Source organism: Cydia pomonella, chromosome 7 (genome assembly GCF_033807575.1).
Source record: "Cydia pomonella isolate Wapato2018A chromosome 7, ilCydPomo1, whole genome shotgun sequence".
In the NCBI taxonomy this organism is placed as follows: Eukaryota; Metazoa; Arthropoda; class Insecta; order Lepidoptera; family Tortricidae; genus Cydia; species Cydia pomonella.
The window spans coordinates 21,876,188-21,900,548 of record NC_084709.1 but is presented as its reverse complement, the minus strand read 5'-3'; the positions used below and the strand labels follow the sequence as shown (position 1 = coordinate 21,900,548).

At 36.9% G+C, this 24,361-nt stretch overlaps 1 protein-coding gene across 1 annotated transcript; it reads right to left on the bottom strand.

Moving 5' to 3' along the window:
* Nucleotides 1-6,799: 6,799 nt before the first annotated feature.
* Nucleotides 6,800-20,893, bottom strand: LOC133520142 (synaptic vesicle glycoprotein 2A-like). The gene is made up of 11 exons (XM_061854490.1): nucleotides 20,690-20,893; nucleotides 16,019-16,180; nucleotides 14,525-14,687; nucleotides 13,435-13,556; nucleotides 12,545-12,792; nucleotides 12,033-12,184; nucleotides 11,456-11,588; nucleotides 10,796-10,912; nucleotides 9,909-10,075; nucleotides 9,264-9,391; nucleotides 6,800-7,512 (listed from the first exon to the last, which is right to left on the bottom strand). The coding sequence occupies exons 1-11, from the start codon at nucleotides 20,817-20,819 to the stop codon at nucleotides 7,436-7,438; spliced, it is 1,599 nt and encodes a 532-aa protein (XP_061710474.1). The 5' UTR covers nucleotides 20,820-20,893; the 3' UTR covers nucleotides 6,800-7,435.
* Between the last annotated feature and the right edge of the window lie 3,468 nt (nucleotides 20,894-24,361).

Here is a 24,361-nt window from a genome sequence, read left to right as displayed (position 1 = left end):
GGTTTTTTTTTCTCATTTACCTACACATTTGAACGTACACTGACATCAGACATACATCCGAATTATATCATTTAGTTATCGTGCATCTCGCGCGCGCCAGTACGAGAAATGCACGATAACTGAATGACATAATTTAGACGTAATTATAATATCACTGAATGTTCGAATTGGCCTGTTACTATATTATTGTCCAATAAACGGGAGAATTTAGACTAGTATCTAGGCCAGACACTATCACAAGTCACATCACTCACACATCAGTCACAGTTTAGCGAGTTTTATGAAATTTATAAAATGAATTTTATTTTATTAAGAATAATAACATAAAACTGACGAAGATGGTAAATAATGAAATCAATTTAAATATCTTTTTTTTTATACTACGTCGGTGGCAAACAAGCATACGGCCCGCCTGATGGTAAGCAGTATCCGTAGCCTATGTACGCCTGCAACTCCAGAGGCGTTACCTGCGCGTTGCCGACCCTAACCCCCTCCCACCTCTCGTTGAGCTCTGGCAACCTTACTCACCGGCAGGAACACAACACTATGAGTAGGGTCTAGTGTTATTTGGCTGCGGTTTTCTGTAAGGTGGAGGTACCTACTTCCCCAGTTGGGCTGTGCTCTAGATCTGGAATGACATGCGCTGTGCTGTGCCCTACCACACAGAGCGAGATGACATTCACAATGCCCATACCTCTCTTGTGGACGTAGTTTAAGGACATACCCGAGTCCTTTCTTACTTACTTACTGGCGGATTGCATTTGTATTTGACACTGTATTGAAAGTATTGACAGTGTAATAATTGAATGTAGATATTCAAGTTATAAAATATCCTATATGACTATAGCAAATATATTTAAGTAAAAACAATAAAGAAGCAAACAATTCATTACGGTTCGAGTAGTAGATATAAATGCATATCTATTCATCTGTTGAACCGGGACTCATCATGAAGTCAATTATTCCCTATAGACAATTCTTTTGATATTGGCTCAAAGCAATCAATTTTTGAAACCAGTCACTGTCTCTCAGGAATACATTAACATAGTTTTTACAAAAATTGACGAAGAATATTCAAATTTCCTTCCAATTTTCCCTTGGAAGAGGTCTATTGAAATTCACGTGGATATCCGATATTGAATATTGTGGTCGTCCAAATACATATGTATGAGGGTGCTGTATTTAAGTTCCTATTGTTTCGATCGTCGCATTTATTGTTAACCCTACACCTGCATTGGATTAATTTACGGTTGAATGTATTGTTTGTATCTTTTTCTCAGCCATATGGACTGGAATGTGGTGCACACCAAGGTGGGTTAACTTCACCGCGGCTGTTCAACCTATATATTAACGCACTGATAGAGGAGCTCAGTAACTCCCGTATCGGGAGCCATATCGATGGAGTTTGCGTAAATAATCTGAGCTACGCCGACGACATGGTGTTACTGAGTGCCTCGGCCTGCGGTCTGGCTAAGCTCATCTCTGCAGGTAAGAAATACGCTTCTAGCCATGATTTACTGTAGTAAACAAAAGCGAATGCGTTGTCTTTAAGGCTAGAGGTAAAGCTACACACAAGTTTCCAAGTGTCAAACTAAATATCCATCCGCTGCTAGTAGTGGATCAACTTAAATATTTGGGACACATGGTTACATCTGACCTTAAGGACGACGTAGATATTGAACGCGAACGCAGACCGTTGTCCGGCAGAGCTATGATAGCTCGCAGGTTTGCTCACTGTTCCAAAGATGTAAAGGTCGCCCTTTTTAGGGCTTACTGTACAACCTTCTATACAAGCAACCTGTGAGCTGATAAACGGTAAAGCGATCTACGTGTTCATTATAATAACGCTTTCAGAGTGCTGATGGGGCTGCCCTAATTTTGTAGTGCATCGGGGATGTTCGCGGAGGCGCGGGTAGACTATTTCTACACCACCTTGCGCAAGCAAGCTACATCCTTTGTGCGCAGAGTGAGGGCCAGGTCCAACATCATGATTACTGTTTACACCAGTATTTATAACTTATCACATAAGTACTCTGTCAACGTTTTCGTAACGTATTTTCGCTCGTAGGCGACCCCAGTGTTTTCCTGCTTTGTAGAGGGAAGCGACTACGAACAGAAAACCTTCCGACTGGGTTACCGGCATTAAAACGCATGTTTATAATTTAATAATGTTAAATCCTACCTATTTTCCTGTTTGTTTGCCAAATGCTTAAATAAATAAGTTTTGCTAGACCAGCTCACGGTAGTAAGTTTCGAGAATTACGTGGCTGGCCAAAATATCCTGTTGCACAATGTTTGCGAGCTTAGAGCTTAGCGAGGTCGTAAACAAGGTCCAAGTAGCTGGGGCTATTCGGCCTCGTAGTTTAATCATTGTACCTCACACTAGATGCCGCAAGGTGAATAATATTAAGTAATATTAACTTTGTTTTAGATATAAGCTTTTATTGCTGACTGTACTTTTCTTTCAGTAAGCAACAAATTCTCATCGAAACAATTATAACAAACCTAGAAATAATTAAGTTGCGTTGTTGGAGCATTCCACCCGATCGGGCGCCCCAGGTACCACTGGTGTGATGTCGTAGAGGCGGACCTGCGTCGGCTGAATGCCAATTCATGGCAGGAAACCGCGCTGGATCGGGACGGGTGGCATTCTCTCGTTTCGGACGCCAGGATTCTTTTTGGATCGCTGAGCCAAAGCAGTTAATTTGTTGGAGCATTTCACGGGCTGTCCCGTACGAATGCATTTTTTTCGGCTTGAAAGCAGGCGATTATTTATTTGTGCGTATTTTTGACCATTAGTCACAGAAAAGGAAATTCTTGTACCTGCATAATTATCTTTAGAAAAATCGTTTCGTACGGGACAACGGTAGACAATTTCATGGAATGCTCCTGTTTTATCACAGAATTCCTATGGCCACTTCGTGTCGTGTCCATCATCCATCAGCTAGACGCCACCATAATTTTAAGGGTGCATTTTTGAGCTTAAATTACGTCATTTTCTCAAAGACACCGGTATTCTAATTAACCTCATTTCCGAGTTAATCAATAATTTATTTTTAACTGATTATGTACCTCTCCCTACACTTGACTTAGGGCCTGTTAACATATTGATTAGTGTTTAGTGCGAGTTTATTGATTTGCTACTAAACGTAACTATTTATTGCTTTGTCGGACGATCGGTGTTCAAAATTACATTGATATGTCACAGTTTTCAATTGTTTGGTTGAGTTAAATAATAATACCCGTGTTACAACTATGCTATATGCAATATTTGATTACTTAAAAAAATACATTTTTTTGAAACTTATCTGTCTCATTTACTTCCCTTAATATTACTATCCCGTAGCCATGTTAACGGAATTTAATAGTATCAGAAAAAATCGCACTCAAATTGGTTCATCCATTTGGGAGCAACAATGATACAGACAGCTAAACAGATGGACATTTTAAACTTAAAACACCCCTTTTATCCCTTTAGTGTCGGGTTTTAGGCCACGGACTGGACGCAAGCGGCGCCCGGCGTGGAGCAGCAGTCAAGGGCATTCTTACATTGCGCTCGGCCAAACGTATGGACGCCCGTTTACGTCCATTTCGCGGCCTTAAATGGTTTACACGCTCTATCTAGTGTAAGGTAATCTAAAGGTTAGATACCCGATGCCGACGAGCTCTGTCCATAAACCCGAGAAATAATAGAACATCCTCATCCGCAGCGTCGGATAATCCGAAAAGGATCTTAGGTGAGTATATTCAAAGTGCATGTTTAGCGCGTCCACGTTACCAAGAGGAATAAGTAAGCTTAGTGCTAGAGAGCCTCCATACATATATCTTTAAAAAAAGATTTAAACGAGCTGATATAGGTATTGAGTGAGTTTGACATGGTCAGTACCTAGTGTAAATGTATTCGATAGCGAAACGTGACGTACGCGTTTGCGTTAAGACTAATTTAGTATGGGATTTAGAAACAGCGCGCCAAGCGGAACGTTTTGGAAACTCAAAATCCCATACAAAATGATACTTAACGCAAACGCGTACGTCACGTTACGCCATCGAATAAATTTACACCAGGGGTACTGAATATAAATCTAGGTATTTAATTGGAAAAACAATCCACATGACTGACACTTAACTGATACATGTATATTACTGACAGTTATCCCTTCCTCGTAAATAACCCTGTGTGGAATACTGTTCACATCTGTGGGATGGTTCAGCCAAATACCAGCTTGAGGCGCTCGTGTCAGTCGAGAGGAGGGCCAAGAGAATTATTAATGACGACGATCTGGCGAATGCTCGACTTCAAAGTCTGGAGCATCGTCGCAAGGTTGCCAGCCTAACGATCTTTTATAGGATACATTTCGGAGAGTGTGCTGAGGAATTGCACAACCTTATTCCTCCGTCCCCATTTCACCATCGGACTACCAGACAATCGGCACTTCGGCATCGCTTCATGGTAGGTATTCCACAAATACGCACGAAGCGTTTCGCTTCAACATTCCTTATGCGAACTGCTAAGGAGTGGAATGCCCTGCCCGAGTCTGTGTTTCCGTATGAGTACAATCTAAATCTCTTCAAGGCTAGAGTAAATAGGTATCTCATAAGTAAGCGTGCTCCACCGTAGACCGCATCATCACTTACCATCAGGTGTGATCGTGGTCAAACGCCTGCCTATCCTCCATAAAAAAAAACCCTTCCGCAACTTCGAATATTACCCAAGACTCAATTCCCTGCTATTAAAAAAGATGTGATTGATCAATAAAAGTTATAATGATTGGCTAAACTAAAATGCTAAATGTCAAACCTTGCGCGGCATTACAATATTTGAAGGAATTACTTAAGGGGCTGTCAACACCCAATGTCCTTGAAATTGATGTTACTTAAACAGTTTTTTAAGAAAGACTATTTTGTCTTAGTCAAGTAAGAAAAATATATGTTCATATTGATTATATTTCAAAGACCGTGGTTGTACTCGATACATGATTGAACGAAATCGGCTCGATAGAAAATAATTGCAAAGATTGGTCTTAAAATCACAATTTAACGGTTCTATGTCTTTATTGTTTTGACTTATGGGTCTGCAATTAAAATCACAATTTCAAAACATTTATATCTAAACCGCTAACGCTAATTACACTAATAATCCACTTTTTTTATTTAAATAATTTTCTTATTATTCCCTTGCCCAGGCCCAGTAACATGCTACAGTGCTATCTCATTTACTCCGATACAAATAGACAGTGTGCGCGCTTTAGGTATTGACAGCCTCTCAGGAACTTAAATCATCTCGGGCAGAGGTGTAGGGTTAGAGCCGGCGTAGCTTATTTGACGTACGGTGAGCGCATTGCAATTAAATATGCCTACTTGAAAAGAAACTATAATTATCTTTATCAACATGCGCGCTGTACAACTGTAGGTACTCAACTGAGTCGTTCGCGGCACAATTATCATGGGGTCATGTTTGAACTATACCCGTACCATGAGTCACTGATTCGTGACTCGTCTCGCTCGCACTTATATGCGAGTACAAGCGAGATGCATAGAAAGTAAGTTACGTTCTCGATAGCGTTTATGTCAGTGCCGAACTGAGGGACTACCGCGAACCACGTTCGACGTGTTGCCTCTCTGTCACACTTGTAAATTCGTACGTAAGCGTGACAGGGAGGCAACACGTCGAACGTGGTTCGCGGTAGGCCCTCTGGTGTAGTCACAGTTGTCACACTGATAATCAGACTTTCATAGTTATTCTAGTGTGCGTTAATTGACATTAACTTGACAATACACGCTTAGGCAATCGTTTTCGCTATGAGAACAAATGAGTAATCAGTCTAAACAAAGTAGGTATTCATGTTCAATTAGCATCTGAAACGTGCCGTGTGGATTTCTGAGGCTCATTTTAAAAAGGTACTAAGTGATATACGATATAAAGGCGCTTACGCTTGTTTTGTTTGCGTTTGATTTTATCAATTCGACTGTGGTTAATGCCATTAAATACTGGTATTGAGAGCTTTTATGTGGTTTTTAAATGCGTATTCATAATACAGGTATTAAATGGACTTTTTGTATCTGCCAAATTAAAAACCTATCTTGTTTTCTCTTGCATCTGTGAATACAAATTTGGTAAGGTACAAGACAGTTTTTGGTTCTGAGGTACCAAATGAGGTATTCATTAATGCGTATGTTTAATTGAAGTACACTGTACATTTAAATTTTCAATTGATTTCCAAATAATAAGGTTTCTTCAACACAAGCCTTATTGAGCTTACTGTGGGACTTAGTCAATTTGTGTAATAATGTCCTATAATATTTATTTATTTAAGGTTTTTCTTCTTTCGGTATTTTGAAATTTATAATATATCATGTTGAATTAAAATTCTTTAGGGTGGTTGTTTTATTACACCAACCGTGCTGTACTAAACTATTTAACAACAGAAATTCTTGCTGCGTTTAAGTAGGTATAAATAAATCAATATTATAGGACATTATTATACAAATTGACTAAGTCCCACAGTAAGCTCAATAAGGCTTATGTTGAGGGTACTTAGACAACGATATATATAATATATAAATATTTATAAATACTTAAGTATCTTTAACCCGAAATACATAGAAAACACCCATGACTCAAGAACAAATATCCATGCTCATCACATGAATTAAATGCCCGTACCAGGATTTGAACCCGGGACCATCGGCCTCATAGGCAGACTAGGCCAGGCCAGACGGGTCGTACAGACAGGTCATAGGTCGGACGGGTCGGTCTAGGTAGGTATACATTTATTTATTAAAATCAAAACTACGTAAGTACGTAATTAACTTAATTGTTAATTTTATTATACTTATTTTAAATGTATACATTTATTATTAAATAATGTATATACAAACTACATTTAAGTTACAAGCATTATAACAACTTATAAAATAAACCAATATAATTAAAACTAACTCAAATATACCGGACAAGTGCGAGTCGGACTCGCCCACCGAGGTTTCCATACTTTTTAGTATTTGTTGTTACATCAACAGAAATACATCATTTATAAAAATTTCAAATGTCTAACTATCACGGTTCACGAGATACAGCCTGTTGACAGACGGACAGGCGGACGGACAGCGGAGTCTTAGTAACAGGGTCCCGTTTTAAATGACCAAAATCTAACCTCCAACCCTTTATTTTACTTGTGGTCGTCAAAATGAGTGCGTTATCTAACTGCAGTACAGTACCCCTAGTGTAAATAAATTCGATTTCGGAACGTGACGTACACGTTTGCGTTTAGTCTCATTTTGTATTGGATTTAGAAAGAGCGCGCCAAGCGGGACGTTTTGGAAACTCAAAATCCTATACAAAATGAGACTTAACGCAAACGCGTTCGTCACGTTATGATGTCTGTCAAATTTACACTAGGGGTACAGAAGACATTATGGAGTTTATCGTGAAACATTAGGATGAAACGTCGTCGGATTCCTTTTCGGTTGTTTTTTTGTCCGATGGCAGAAATAGCCCAAGGGAGGCACCGGCTGTAACATACAAGTAAAACATATTGGTACGTTTTGAAATGTCCTTATACTCCATTCCAGACATTATAGGATTCAAGGCTCGGAGCCGGTTTATTCTTCATACAAAAAATACCGGTATGATTACGTTCTTTTTCGTTCTTTGGTTTATTATTTCATTTTTAATGGGACTATCTAATAATGCGAAGTTGTTGCCTAAACATATGATCCAGTCCTACGTAAAGAGTATAAAATAATTAAAAATATTGGCCTATTTTGGGATTTAAAAATAAACCGGTTCCGAGCCCTGATAGGATTAGACAGAATGAAAATTGTTTTTTAAAGTGCAATTTAGGATATCATTTAATGCGTAATATTTCTCAATTATACGCACCTAACCTAGTTTTAAGTAAAATATCCAAGAAAAAAATATTTTCTCTGAATTTATTTACCAATCATTTTAGCGACTTTCACACCAGAATTTGTAAATAATAGAATATTCACAACAAATGAACAAAGTTTCCATATTATAAAACGTCTGAAGAGGCAGAGGTCGACAACGCTCGATGTCAGGTGTAATTTTACTGTCAATTTGTCACTGTCTATAAATTAGTCGTATTTGTTCACGTTGTATCAAAATCGAAGTTGATTGCTTGGTCAACTTTAAAAGAAAGGTTTAGGATCTCTGATTCTGCGATCCGCATGAGTTGCGTTCTCGACTTCTCGCACGCGAGTCCATACTTGAATTGAAGTCGCGCTAGATGACAAGAACGCAACTTATGCTAGCAGGTCTGGAATGAAGTATAGTAGAAAATGACATTTTACGACGCTTTTTATATCAGAGTTGCACTAGAGTTGAGGTAATTAACACAGCAACATGCCAATGCAAAACAATTTTATCTTTGCGTACTTATAGCAAGTTCAATAGCTAAAAAGTTTCTTCAATTTATTAATTTCCTTCTATATCGTACACTTCAATCACATTCACTAATTAATTAATTTACTGTTTTTGAAATCACTACTCCACGTACTGTAGCCATGTGTGTTCAACCATACAACTCTTTACTCTTGCCGATATCTGTACTTAGTTGCATAATCACACCTTCTATAATTTAATGCAACATCATATTGCCAATGTAACACAATGTTTAAAGCCTAGAGCTAGTTTTTATCGAATATAATAGTCGAACTAACCTATTGGCTCACTCCCCTTTGCCTCGCCTGGCTCGCCTATACAACGAGCATGCTAATAATGTCCCTTCTTTGGATGTGTTTCACGACAGTGAAGCCTCATTTAAAAACAAATTATTATCTGTTGACAACCTCAGCTAGCTCGGCTAACTTAGTTACTTCTGTGTGGAAATTTTATTGTTAGTATTAAGTAGGTATTTTGTTAATTAATATCATATTTATATTTATATTAAGCTCTTATTCTGAATCTTAACTTAAATAATGCATGCTGTGATTGCCTTTAAGTGGGGGATCAATTATAAATGTGCTCTTTTAGTATGTAAATTATAGTATGTGAATTGTATCTTCTGTTGGTGATCCTAATAAACAAATAAACAAATAAATAAACAAATAAAAAAATATACATTTGCGATGGCAGCATGGTTCCATTTTTAACACTTGTCGCTATACCCGTCACTTTCGCGCTTACATACTTGTTAGAACGTGACAGCCATGGTGACAGATGATAAACAGCCGACCATCTTAGCCCTATTGGTTTCTACAATAATCATATTTTAGTAGCTAATAAGTTATAATGTACTTACCGAATAAGAACACTGCTAAATATAAAAAGAAGTTGCTACAATTATTCATCAGTTGTCCTCCAATGATGTTGAAGAAAATAAACGATATTCCACGACCGAACATCATTGATAGCCCGACAACCATAGCTCTGTAAACAAAAACAGAAGATTTGTCATAATTTCATCCAATAATAGATTTTTTTGGCGTAGAATTATGGTGATGATGATAAAAACTTAACTATACTTTCTTCCTCGGGCTTCAAACCAATCTTCGTAACAATCTTCTTCTAAATCGGTTCAGCAGTTTAAGGTGATGTACGGATTCAGACTGCACCAGCTTTACTGCTGTAGTACAGTGCATTGCCACGCTGAATAGCCAAACATATTTGTCGGACGAGATAAGAGCCAGCCCGGGGATCGCAGCCCCTGTCTCAACATTTCAACAACACTAAGACAGTGTATTTGGAGCAATATTTTTAAATATTACAAGTCATTAGTCTCTGTCTTTAATAATCATCTCTTTAAAAGTTAAAATCAATGCAATTTCTGTTAAAACTCCACAATTTGTTCAATAACCCAAGAGATCTTTACGATCTGGACGCGTTCCAGTTTGTTTTTCAGCTTTGATAAAAGCGACAAACATGTCGAAACAAGTATGTTATTCACCTCATATACGTAGGGAACAGTTCAACAGCGTAGCTGGTGGTGATGCCCATGCAGACCACATTGCACATCATGCCGACGAACGCCACGACGCCCCATTCGATGGGCACGAAGTCGATGATCGCGGCGAGCGTAGTCGCGAGCAAGTGGAAGCCGATGTAGGTCCATTTCTAAGAAAAAAACTAAGTAGGTACATGTTTTTTTTTTTGTAAATCGACATGAAATCTCTAACAATTATAATTTTGTTTTGCATTCATGTCAATTTTTTTTTAACTTCACTGAGTTGGGTGTGAGCTGCGACTACTGCGTAGGTACCAGCAGCAGTTTAAGGAATCAAAAGGACATCTAAATAGGTAGCGAGCGCGAGGCGCTAGCGAGACTTACGATAACTAAATGGCATAATTTAAATATTATACTGAGGTGAGTGTATGTTCGATTTGGCCTACAAGACAGGTGTCGACTGCCGACATTTTTCACAATTAACAACTGTATACCCTTCTACTCTACTAAAGCTTCCTAGCCTAGTTGGTAGTGACTCAGCTTACGAAGCATGAGTACCGGGTTCAAAAACTGGTAAGGGCATTTATTTGTGTGTATTATCACAGATTCTTTGTTCAAAGTTATGAATGTTTTGTATGCATATAAGTGTAAATATCATATTATACATATCGTCATCCAGTACCTACAATACAAGCCTTACTTAAGCTTACTGTAGAAATAGGAAGATTTCTGTAAATCTGTCCAGAGTTTATTTACTTATCAAAACAATAATAAGGAATTTCAAGTAAATTTAGTAGAATCTTCTAAGGTGTTTAAAGTAATTTTGTGAAGTAATTATATGCCACTGCCAGATTGCGACACGAAAATACAAAACCGAAAAATAAAATTACCTTTCCGATGTACTTCACGATGAAAACACTGATGATAGAGACGACGGTGATTGTGCACGCGAAGCCGGTGATGGCGGCGAACGTGAATGGAACTATGGTGTCATCGCAAACCAAATCCTGCAAAGTTGTTGAAGCCAAATGAACGAACATTGGATACTGAATATACATCCCCGCACACAAAAGTTTTTTGCAGAAATCGCGAAGCGTCTGGTTGACATAACTGGTGACCGAAGAGGTGGCGGCTTCCTCGCACAACGTATTAGTATTGCGATTCAACGAGGAAATGCCGCCAGCATCCTTGGTACAATGCTTCAAGGGCCTAGAGGTTCCGAGAGAAAATTCACTGGTCACTTAAAAAAATACCCAAATTTGTATAGGCATGCTTATTTGAAAAGTTCTCGCGATTTTTCCAGAACCTCATCATTAGATTATGGACTGGTGCCAGCATGACCAGCTTTAAAGTACTCTACCAGATAAAAAATCAAATAGATTTTTACCAGGAATATGAAAAATACATATAAAAAGCAAAAAATAGTGAAAGATGCGACCAACAGAAAGAAAATCCTAATTACTATTTAGTAACCTATTCTAAAATAGTTATAAAACCTGACTCCCAATTTCTCATATGAACTTACTTAAAACAAGTAAATGTACACTTACTGCCTCAGTAACTGTAGTCTCGTTCCCTGAGTAAGTTTGAACGTTAAACATATCGCAGAAACTCATCCCGGGCTCCCCCAAGTTCTTATAGTTGTTGAATATATACGGCATCCACACGGAGAACGGAGGACATCTGGAAGTTCATGTTGAAGGGTTCTTTATAATTATATTATCGTCATGTTATGTAGAATATATTTTTTCTGATGTAAAGGATGACTCCGAGGCTGGGCCGGGGCGTCCGGTATTTCGTTTTCTATGACCGGTAATCAGTTATCACGTGATCAATTCTATATCTATAGGGAACGAAGTCTCGGACGCCCCGTAGCGGCCCCGGGCTGGTCTAACGTGAGTCATCCTTTGAGGCGGCTTGTATGGTCAAAACATTGAACTCAGAAAACATGAAGACGTAAACTAGTTTGTAAACATAATAGTAATTGTACATTATAACACAAATTTTCTATCTGTCACTCACTTATTAAACGATAGGTTTTTTTTTAATTACATCATTTACATATTACTTGAATGTCAATTGTACGTTTCAATTGGCTTCCAGGTTAGGGCAGGATTGTCCACTCACATGCAATATGTAGGTACACTTATTCCAAAAATAAGCAGCGTATTCTTGAGGTGCTTCTTATTGAACAATGGCGTCGTTTGATTCCATACTGATTGGAAAAAGTTCGAGCTTTCCGTTTTGTTTTCGTCTTCATTTAGAACGACTTGCTTTACCTAAAAAAAATGTGACTGATATAAAATTTACGTCAGTTAAATAAATAACACATAAAATAATTAATGTTTGTCATGTTATCTTTAATTATGATCATTTCTTTGTTTTTAACTGCACACGAAAAACTATTCTTAAAGCTATTGAATCTGATGGTTGACTTTTAGGCAAATGAAATGAATAGTGGGTTTTATTAGTTTGGAATAGGGAGTCAGAAATGATTATTTACCAAAAGATTTATTATTCACCTATACAGCTAAAGTGGTGTGAAATTATGCATGAACAGTCAATTTATAACAGGATTTTTAAGTCTATCAATATATATTATTTACTTGGTTTTATAAGATGAAAAACTATATACTTACGCTGAATTCATCTTTGTTTCGCCCACTGTTCACAGCAAACATCTGCTTCAATATTTCCAGGCCCTTGTCATGGTCGCCTTTTGAAACGTAGAACTTAGGGCTCTCCAGAATATAACATTTTAGAAGGAAATAGTTGAGGATACTGAGGAGAGCAATGACTTGGTTCAGCAGACGCCACGGCCGGTATAAGAAGTCGAGGAACGGTATGTAGAAGGCGAAACTGAGTTGAAGTGTTGGGTATGCTACCGCTGAAACAATAAGAAATATTTTCGCTCGCTTTTATCAGCTCAAAAAGGATCTCTTTATTCGTCTCTTTCGACTACTTTTCTAGGAATTTCCCAAATAAAATGCCTTTTAAACCTAGAAGCGCTTGAGTTTGCTTATATTAAGGTTTTGGCAAAAAAATCTATTTTAGTATGTACAAGCTGAATAATATTCAGCTTGTACATACTAAAATAGATTTTTTTAGGAGGTGGCTATATAAACTCTGTGATGAAACCACGCAACCTCATTTGTGGCAAGAAAAATATAATATATTTTTCTTGCCACAGGCAAGAATACTCATCGAGACAATTCTAAAAACCCCAAATAAATGAGGTTGCGTGGTTTCATCACAGAGTTTATATAGCCACCTCCTGTCCTGTCTCCATCATCAGCTCGATAGTACCATAATATTCAACTGTCACTCTTGATAAAATAAGATCTGAGGCAACAGTTAACGTATTGTAATATAGCTGCGTGGGCCAATAATTTGGAAGAAATTACCGGTTAGCAAGTAAAGGACGAGAATTACCAGTTAGTAGGTAGGTAACTAATGGACGAAAATTTGCTACTTTTTTTACTTTACTATAACTAAACGAATTTTTATCGTAGAAAGAGTTAAAACTTACCACAGATAATAGCTTGGCTGGACATAATGCCCGTTGTGGCGTAAAGGAGGAACCGCGCTCTGTGGGTCTGCAGCGTGCTCTCTCCAAGCAGAGAAAATATAACGGCATTCGTGCCGCATGCACTAAAATAATAACATAATTAATTTAAATCGAAATAAGTTTCTTAACAAATACAATAATTTATTTTAATTTTATATAATATAATTTTCTTTTAACAAGCGATTAATATTATTTATCAAGACAATTTGAACAAACTTAGTGGTTCAGGGTGCTCTCGACCTGGCCTTTTTAGGGTTCCGTAGCCAAATGGCATAAAACGGAACCCTTATAGTTTCGCCATGTCCGTCTGTCTGTCTGTCTGTCTGTCTGTCTGTCTGTCTGTCCGAGGCTTTGCTCCGTGGTCGTTAGTGCTAGAAAGCTGAAATTTGGCATGGATATATAAATCAATAAAGCCGACAAAGTCGTACAATAAAATCTAAAAATTTAATTTTTTTTAGGGTACCTCCCCTACACGTAAAGTGGGGGTGAAATTTTTTTTTCGCTACAACCCTAGAGTGTGGGGTATCGTTGGAAAGGTCTTTCAAAACTAATAGGGGTTTTCAAGAAACATTTTTTGATAAAGTGAATATATTCGGAGATAATCGCTCCGAAAGAAAAAAAAAATGTGTCCCCCCCCCTCTAGCTTTTGAACCATAGGTCCAAAAAATATGAAAAAAATCGTGAAAGTAGAGCTTAAGAAAGACATTAAATGAAAACTATAGCGGACATGATCAGTTTAGTTGTTTTTGAGTTATCGCAAAAAGTTTTCCCTTTATAGTAAAAAGACTTATTTTAATTAGGTACTGATTATGCAAATTTGCCTATTTGTTTAACTCAGGTGAAAGGTACCGTTTCATCCCTTGGTTAACAATTTACTATACTTTAAGCTCCAGTTTAGCTTATTGTGACGGAAGAGTAACTACGGAACCCTACACTGAGCGTGGCCCGACATGCTCTTGGCCGGTTATTTCAGGATGTCTCCGATTTGGGCTGAGAAAGTCCAAATTAAAATGAGATGTATGAAAAAATATTAAAAAGCGATGCAACTTACAATATAGCAGAAAACAGTTTAGCTACCATCAGAAATATCCAATGATTAGCAAAACTACATAAGAAGGCAAAAACAGCTGTGCCGATTATAGTAATATGGAGGGTGTAGAGGCGACCTCTGGTGTCGGCGAGGTAGCCCCAGAAGTGAGCACTCGCTATTACACCTGCAACAAAATATTTACCACTATTATCAGAGGGCCTACCGCGAAAACCGAAATTCGCAAACTGCGGGGATCTTTCTCTTTTACTCCAATGAAGGCGTAATTAGAGTGACAGAGAAAGGTGCCCGCAATTGGCGAACTTTGATTTTCGCGGTTAAGGCCCTGATGCGCGCTAATTAGCAAGACAATCCTCGAGGTCGCATCAAAACCATAACAAATGATTAAATTACAATCAACCACTTGTTGTTAGTTTCAAAAAGTAATTTTATTGAAATATATTTACTTCTTTGTGCTTTTTAAACCCAAAGCATCTCTAAAAAGGGTAATAAAAAGGGCAAAAAGCATTTTCAGCCCATTTTGAAAATACAACTGCATGGATGTTTGTTTTACCTTGGACACATAATTTAGAATAACCCCGGTTGGGTTGGTAGAGAATGCCTTATGACATTGAGTTCGCCATTTGTATCTTCATGTATTGTGCAATAAAGATCAAATAAATAAATAAATTTCAGGTAAAATAATTTAACCTAACCACTTCTAACATAATTTTCAGTACATATCAATCAAATATTATTAATAAGTGGATCAAATATTATCCAGTACTGGATCAAACTACGCGTCAAAAGTATTTTTACAGCTTAAGGGGCTCCCCGCGGTTTTCATCGATTTTTGACTAGTTTTGAGTTACTCCTAAATTTGCACTAAACATAAAATTATAAGACAAACGGCTAGGGGTTTTACAATCTTTTATCTCCATTCTGGTCTGCCGGATTTTGAAATAAATGAACACTATTTTCTTTATATATTTTTTAAACATTGTCTAAAAAAGCACTTTTTTCGTTACTAGATTGCTGTGAAGGATTTTACATGTACGAAATCTACACATTTGAGTTCGTCTTTGACGTCTCTAAAAACTGGTCAGAGGTTTTAATTATAAACTAATTAACATAAAAGTTATGGCCAATACACCAGTTTTATGGTCAAATTTTTTTTTAACTTTGATGCTAAATATCTCGAAGACAGTGAATTTTGAAGTAAATATGGTATACTATATTGCTTCCAGCCATCGCTGTTAATATGATAAGCTACAAAAAAATTAGAAAACTAAGGGAGATCGAAGGTCATTGGCGTTAGGGACCCCCTTAACAAAAAGAGATATAAATAGAATAATTCTTAGCCTGATTAAACTGTATCAAATATTTCTGAACTCGAATAGTAAAAATGTATCTCTAATTATAAAATACTCGTTATTCTCGGATAGCAGATACATTTGGTACATTGTCTTATCGTCTAATTTTGATGCTGTAAAAGTACATAGTGTATACAATAATTACCCAAGATAGGCACGGAGCCGATTATTCCTTTCTCAAACACGCCGAGCTCCAAGTCGCATTGGCTCGATGCTACGATGATACCAACGCTAAAAACCTCTGCAATAGCGGCCAGCAATGAGTAAATGCTGAGAATCAACAATCTGTAGTTGTACTTGCCGAAGCCTGTAAAGTATAAAGTGAATAAGCAACCTTAGTTTAGGTTTCTTAGGCCAGTTGCACCATCCAGATTCAGCGCCTTACTCTGAGATAATCGTTAACACAGGGTTCAACTGCATTGGTAGCTCCGGGTTTAACCGGTTAACCCCGAGTTAGTGGCTAACACTGGACGTCGCAAGTGGTTAATTACGGCAGTAGTTAACTCTTGTATAGTTATGAAAGTAAAAGAGTACAGTCGCAGAGTATAAAAGCTTGTATATTTTTTTTGTTAGAGATCGCTTTTTTTACATAATAGATCTATATAGAGGTATTACTATTCATTACTAACTTAAATCTAAAATAGGCCCTTGAGGCATTGTAATATGGATGCTGCATGGCGGCATTTCCTCGTATCGCAATGCTGATGTGTAGTGCGAGGAAGCCGCCAGCTCTTCGGTCACCAGTTACGTTAACCAGACGTTTCACGATTTCTGAAAAAAACTTGTGCTCGCTGGGACCCCATGGACCTAGAGTTTCAACGCCATATGGTACAAAATGTATCTATGCGGATAGCATCCCACACTAACATCCGTCCCAAGCTTCAAGGAACCAACCCCATCAGGCCTCTTACCATCATCTCTGATAATGCCAGTCGGCTCAAGAAGAGCAGGCACATCGATGGTGGCAAGAGACCGACGAATTACGCCATTGAGCGACGCATGTCTTGAAAAACGGCCTGCACTGGTTTGATAAGATAATTCATGGTGCCCCAGTCGGCCCACTTCCGTGCCACAAGAGCATATATTATGTGTGGCGTGCACACCGAAATATCGAGTCGCAAACCAGTCGCTTTTTTTAACAACACCCTATTTATCAATCATGTTAGCCAATACAAAGAAGAATATTTATTACGAAAAGGTTGGTGAAATCTGAAATAGATAGTAACATATGTGACTTTAAAAGTTTTGACAATGACATATCTGTCGTAGTTTTTATGGTCTTGAATTATAAATCTGAGTTTAAACGAAGCGTAAAAATCAGAACTCTAAAAAAGCGAAATATACTGCATATTTTTGTTAAAAATAATCAAAATGTGAATCTTACATAATGAGTGTCTTTACTTGAAACGAAAATCAAAGGAGTAATCATGATATTTAATAAAGTTTAATAACCTAAGTGCTACCTATCATAGTGAAGTATATATTAATAAGTTAGTAATTACTTTATTATTTATCATAAAAGCAATTTCATGAAAGGAGAAGTCGGGACACCTTGGACGCATTCTATCCGAAAATGCCAAAGACAGGGTCGAGTTGAGAAAACGAGGAGATGCCTTCCGTTTAAGGTCTGTCCACAGGTTAGTATTACGTTGTGTATTTACAGTGTCTATTTTTGATACGACCACATGACATATTCTAAGGGCAGTTAGTATAGGTCCGAAGGAATTAATTGCAATGTATTATTACTTTGATTATATTAAAAACTTCACACTTGCTAACGCGACGTCCACTAGTGCCTACGCCAAATCTAGGGATTAATTGTCAAGCGGACCCCAGGCTCCCATGAGCCGTGGCAATATGTCGGGACAACGCAAGGAAGAATAGACTTGCTGACGCGACGTCACACCTGTCACAAGTACGCAACACATTTCCGCTCGAAAAAAACAAAAATTAATTGCACTCTGTTAGGACTAATATAAAAATTCCTCTTTATTTCGTTTCATAGCAAAAAAACCTACGCCTCGTTTAATTTTGCGATTGTATTAAAAATATACGCTGTGTAAAGAAATGGGTGGTACCCAATGTAGCTTCATCATATGATATGCGTACATACAATATATGCATAACTGCATAGTCACAGGTATCATATTTATGAAATCATTTCACATTTCATTCCATCAAAAATTACCTCAATAAGGCCCGTTCTCACACAAATGTTACGTAAATAAATAAACATTACGAACAAAGATGTTTAAACGGTTTTATCAGAAACAGATGATTCGTTATCAAGTTTACACTGGTATAGGCCTTGACATTTTATTGTGGAATATTTAGCTTCCTACTTAGATTTGTTTAAGTACTTATAGCGTTTACAGTTACGCAAATGGTAGGCGCGGAGGAGGGCGGAGCGGTGCCACGCCGCTACGTGAGTTCTGCGCCTTCTGTGGGATTTTTAAAGTGACAATCGCCGCCGCATTAATCGCGATTTTAACATTAATTCCGTCACTTATTTTATTAAGATACAGCGACGGCAACAAAGACGCTGCAACAGCAATGCAGCTGCAGCTGACATTCGATACGTCACTTTTATTGTTTCACTTACGGAAGGTACCAATGTACCAAAAAGTGTCACCAAAAAACTTTATATAGGTGGCGTTACAATACCTAGAGAACTTGAACAAAATAATCAAATCATAGACAGCGCAATTCACTCCGTCAATAGCGCCTAGGTTCTTAGCTACTCTAGCGCTACTCTGGAGTGATTTGGAACTATTATTTATAGCTGACAGCTGGACACTTTTGCAACAGTTCTACTATAAGAGATGCCATTCCTCTTAATTCCACACTCCATAGTTTCACTTTAGACCGAGTGGTCATTTCAGAGGGGACTAAAAGTGACGTTCGGATTCCGAGCTCAGCTGCACTACGACGGCAGTATTGCAGCACGATATTGTCGACTGTATTATTGCCACAAACGTCAAAAATCTGCGACATCATTTTTGATATTTGAGGCAGTACTGTAGTGATATTACCAAAGGATATGACAAGCAAAATTGTAAACAGAAGTATATTTTCAAAGTAATTCAGATAAAATGTAAAAACCAACGCGACGGTCATTTCTTCCGTCGCAAGTTCCATCCGTCGCGTCATATTTTTTGTCCTCTTCTTATTTTCTAGCTTTACGGCGTCCTCTCTTCAATAACTAGTGAGTGGTGACAGACTACAAGTCGTATCGAAGTCGGAGTTTTAGTCTGGTGTTTAGAAGCAACATAAGATTTTGGAAAAAAATACCAGACAAGTGTGAGTCGGACTCGCCCACCGAAGGTTCCGTACATTTTAGTATTTGTTGTTATAGCAGAATGTATTAACAGAAATACATCATCTGTGAAAATTTCAACTGCCTAGCTATCACGGTTCATGAGATATAGCCTGGTGACAGACGGACGGACGGACGGACGGACGGACGGACGGGCGGACGGACGGACATCGGAGGCTTAGTAATAGGGTCCCGTTTTACCATTTGGGTACGGAACCCTAACACACTGTGCGCCACTTTTCTTATTTGGTTGATCTGGATTGGTCCACTCACTACCATCCTCTCTTTCTTGGACTAAACATCGTCGCTCAATAGCTAAAGACCTTGAGTAGACAGACTTATGTTCCATAATATTTCTTTAAATTCTTCAGAACTCATTACTCTCAATAATAATAAAAACGCTGGATATGGATTCACCACTTGCGCCATCCAGGGTTAGCCACTAACTCGAGGTTAACCGGTTAAACCCGGAGTTACCAGTACAATTTAATCCTGTGTTAACAGTTAACTCCGAGTTACTGGATAACCCTCGATGGTGCAAGTGACCCTCAATAATGTACATATGTGTATGCGATTGTGCCTCGTTTAGGGGAGGGAGGCCTAAAACGGGAATGCGAAAGGAGAAGGTCTGAAAATTGTAGTTTATATTTGGTTTTTCATACGGATTTAATTCCATTCAGTAAAATAATGATGTAACTTAAGTATAAGACAAACAGACTGTAATTTTTGTACCTTATCGTGATTTAGATTTATTAAAACATATTGCCCTAATCCCTAGCCTAAAGCAAGTAATCACTCCAAACGTGCAGAATTTACCACAAAACTATTTATACTTCACTTTTGTTTGCATTTGTTCTAATAATATATACATTTATTAAAAAATATTTATATTTATTAAAATAATAATCTTATACCTATATTATTATTTTGTAGCAAGGGTATTTCCAAAGAAATCCACAATAATGTCTCGATCAAGAATATATTTCCGTTTTTTTTTGCATGATGCGATAAGCTGGTATAACAAAATTAAGTATATAATTGTATCTCAGCAGAACAAGTAGTTACCCGTTTCGTCCTAGAGCAAGTTTTTTTGTGAAAATACTAAATAATAAAATCATGAATGCCCGTTAAGAACAACGCCCGAACTGTTATAGGCTTTTGGGGTTAAATAGTAACAATATCATGGTATTATCAAGATATACTAGTTATCGAAATATTCGATGACAGATTCCTTTTGTAATTTTAACAAACTCATCGATTTATTTATTTTTCATCTAGATTCTAGTTAAATTATATCATTACTTTACTCTGGTGATCGATCAGACTTACAAAAACTCAGAAGTGTTCTAATAATCATTACATATCCATTCTTTGACATTCGCACTTAATTTCACAATAAAACAGCGCTTTAGCCGGGGTACCCGTTTTAGGCTCCGTTCCCCTACTATAAATAATCGCTTACAATCGTGTGTAAGTAATAAAATCAACTTTATTCATTACCTGTTAAAACTAAAGCGTCTTCAAACTCGATATCTTCATTAATCTTCAAGTTTCGTATTTTACTAATTTGTATTTCATCTATATTACTTCCACGAGGATTCGCAGTTATGTTATTTATATTTTGTGACATTTTGAATAAATTATATACATTTAGAGTAGAATTGCACCACAAGTTATCTATACGACGTCTACTTCGTCATTAACAAACATGACATTAAAGACGTCTACTTAAAAATATCTACTGTTACGTATGAAAGTAAATAGTAATGTACTGCTATCAATATATATAGTTAATATTACAATTATCTTTATACCAGACTGAGTGTATGGGAAAATGAATATATTAATCGCAAAATGTAGAGCTCTTAATTACTTATATGTTATGTTCACATAGTATAATAATAACCAGACATAGGAATCCGTGGGGCAAAATTGTTTGACAAGTAGGGAGTTCCTGTATCGATAAACTCAACTATCGATGCTAGTTCTATATACTAGTGACCACTTAAGGGTTTATTGTAAAAATATGTTTTTATTAATACTAAAAAATAGTCAAATATTAACTCAATGTACTCTTCGTTTTGAAGACAAGACAATTTTATAATTTTACTCATCCCAATTTTTTTCTTCGTGTATATCCCATTTACTATTTTTAAAGTAAACGACCAGAATTTGTTCCATATTCTCGGGCATTAAGCGTCTCCGTCTTGGCTGATAAATCCATTTCAGGTGGCTACATGATTTTTCAATTTCTGTGGAGGTTATAGGGGCATCAAGTATATTTTCAAACTGCTCTCAGCTTTACTCTAACTAAAATTGATATATTTCCAAAATAGAATTATAACTGGTTGAAATTTATTTACAATAACAATATACATAATGGATATATACAGATGATTAATATAACTAGCTCATATCTAAAATAGGCCCTCGAGGCATTGTACCAATGATGCTGGCGGCATTTCCTCGTTGTATCGCAATATTGATACATTGTGCGAGGAAGCCGCCAGCTCTTCGGTCACCAGTTACGTCAATCAGACGTTTCGCGATTTCTCCAAAAAATTTGTGCGTGCTGGGGCCCCATGGACCTAGAGTTTCAATAACTTAGATGCAGCTCGAAATGTTAAAACGGTGTATTCCTGTATATTTTGCTGATTGCACTTGCAATCAACCAGCAAAGCTGGTATCAATAAAATAATATTAGGTCATTTTGTACTGAATAACTAAATATTCTTGCCTAGTTTCCAATGGAGGGAATTGGCCTAGCCAAAACCAATAACGCCAGTTACTGTGGCGAGTGCCCGCCGTTTGAGCTTAATTTAATTTGTCGGCGAACGAGGCTGGGCTCGTGTAACTGAAAACACAATATCATTCCAATTACACTTACAATGTTAGTATTTGCATGAAATGACGTGTCTAATGAATATTCTTTCAGCAAAATCATAGTTAAAAAAACTGTTCTGGAGCAATAGCCATGTACAGGGTGGGAAAATAAAAAGTATACATTTCTTTTTAATATTTAACAATTTAAGTTCAAAGATTATTAAGTATTGTTTAAAAAATATATTAATCAGGGTTGGCAAATACATGCGGAACATAATGTTTGACATAAGTCCACATCTAACAGCAGGAAAATGTGTGCCCTTATCATCGCAATTTTCAGAATATTTTCGGCGTTATCTTAGTATTTTTTTTGTCGGATAGTCGGTTTTATCTGTTTAAATTTCATCAGCGTGTTAGCATAGACACGTAATTTTAGATAGCCCCACAGAAATAAGTTAGGAGCTGCAAATTTGGGAGAATCTGGGTGCCAATCACTGTCACTTTTTCCCGAAATTAATCGAGCAAACAACGTGTTTTAAACAACACAAACATTTGAGAAAAAATTGCTTGCTGCAAGCTAGAGGTAGACATTTGGCAGAAATTATCTTCCGTATACAATTGCCAACCCTGAATAATATATCTATGAAAAAATATTTAATACATTTTGCACTTAAGAGGCTGTCAATACCTAAAGCGCGCACACTCTCTATTTGTATCGGAGTAAATGAGATAGGACTGTCGCATGTTACTGGGCCTGTGCAAGGGAATAATAAGAAAATTATTTACATAAAAAAAACGGATTATTAGTGTAATATTTTACTCATTAGCGGTTTAGATATAAATGTTTTGAAATTGTGATTTTAATTGCAGACCCATAAGTCAAAACAATAAAGACATAGAACCGTTTAATTGTGATTTTAAGACCAATCTTTGCAATTATTTTCTATCGAGCCGATTTCGTTCACTCATGTATCGAATACGACCACGGTCTTTGAAATATAATGAATATTAACTTATATTTTTCTTACTTTACTAAAACAAACAGTCTTTCTTAAAGTTTAAGTAACATCAATTTCAAGGACATTGGGTGTGGACAGTCCCTTAAGGCAAAATCAATAAATTTTCATCATAGCGGTTGTACTTGTTTAATATCATGATCATTATTATTTACCATCATAACTTTGCAAGTACGCTCAAAAGCAATCCGAACTAATCGTTTGTTTAAAAATTGATATTCGTAATAATCCAATTTAGGTATTACAAAAAAATATCATAAAATACTGTGTGTTTAAAGTGTAAGTATTTTAAAAAAAATAATAAAAATATTGTAATTTGATATTCACCAGATGAATTTTATGAGTAGGTATGTACCTCGCCAAATCCTGCGTCGTACCAGAGCTCTTTGTCATGTAAATCAACTACTCAGACCCTCAAGAGACTCCATTCAACGAGAAATTTTATAGATTCTTTAGTTCTGAATAGACAGTAATGCTTTGACGCATATAATATACTGTTACCTAGGTATAGGTAAAAACTTAGAAAGCTAACGCAAATTATAGTTTTATAAAGAGCTAATATTATGAAAAAAATCACATTGAAACTCTAGTATATAAATTATGCAAGGGCAGAATTCAAATAAAACCTTAACCCTTCTTTGCATGTTTTTTTTTTTATTTGTGAAATTAATCAGCGGCAGTAACACGATCATATTTTTATCACTTGCCTGTCACGTTCTAACAAGTATGTAAGTGCGAAAGTGACAGGCATATAAACAAGTGATAAAAATACCATCGTGCTACGAGCTGCAGGATAATGTTAGTTGACCTCTAAAATCAGGGAGAATAATAAAAATAGTTATTTGTTTTACAAGGGGGCAAAGTTGTTGTTTAACCGCTTGTGCTAATATTGATACCCGAGCAAGCGAAAGATTCCAAAATTGAACCACGAGCGTAGCGAGTGGTTCGAGAAGTGGAATCTTGAGCGTTGCGAGGGTTTCAAGGCACGAGGGTTAAACAAATTTTGCCTCCGACTGAAACACAACATTTTTCACCACACCAACGCGAGGAAAATACTAACTATGAAATACTTACCAAAAAATAAATCAAACCAAGTCAAATCAAAATAAACTTAATTACCAAATCATCATTTAAAAGTCAATTCTACCAGCTAACATAAGGAAACGACTCTAAATTTGCATCTGATTACTTTGCCCCACATGTGGATAAAATGCAACTTTCTCATTAGTTTTTAAACAGTCAAGAGGGCCTTTACCAGTTGGTGTGGTAAAAAAAAGTAATAAACAGAATATATATTTTTTTTAATATGATGAAATACATCATTATGCAAAAT

Excerpts from the sequence above, each read along its gene's own strand:
- LOC133520142 (XM_061854490.1), bottom strand. The coding sequence starts at position 20,819 with ATGTCACAAAATATAAATAACATAACTGCGAATCCTCGTGGAAGTAAT. Across the intron at positions 12,185-12,544 it reads GAAACAAAGATGAATTCAGC|GTAAAGCAAGTCGTTCTAAA; the intron begins GTAAGTATATAG and ends CATTTTTTTTAG. Across the intron at positions 10,913-11,455 it reads AGACTACAGTTACTGAGGCA|GATTTGGTTTGCGATGACAC; the intron begins GTAAGTGTACAT and ends ACAACTTTGCAG.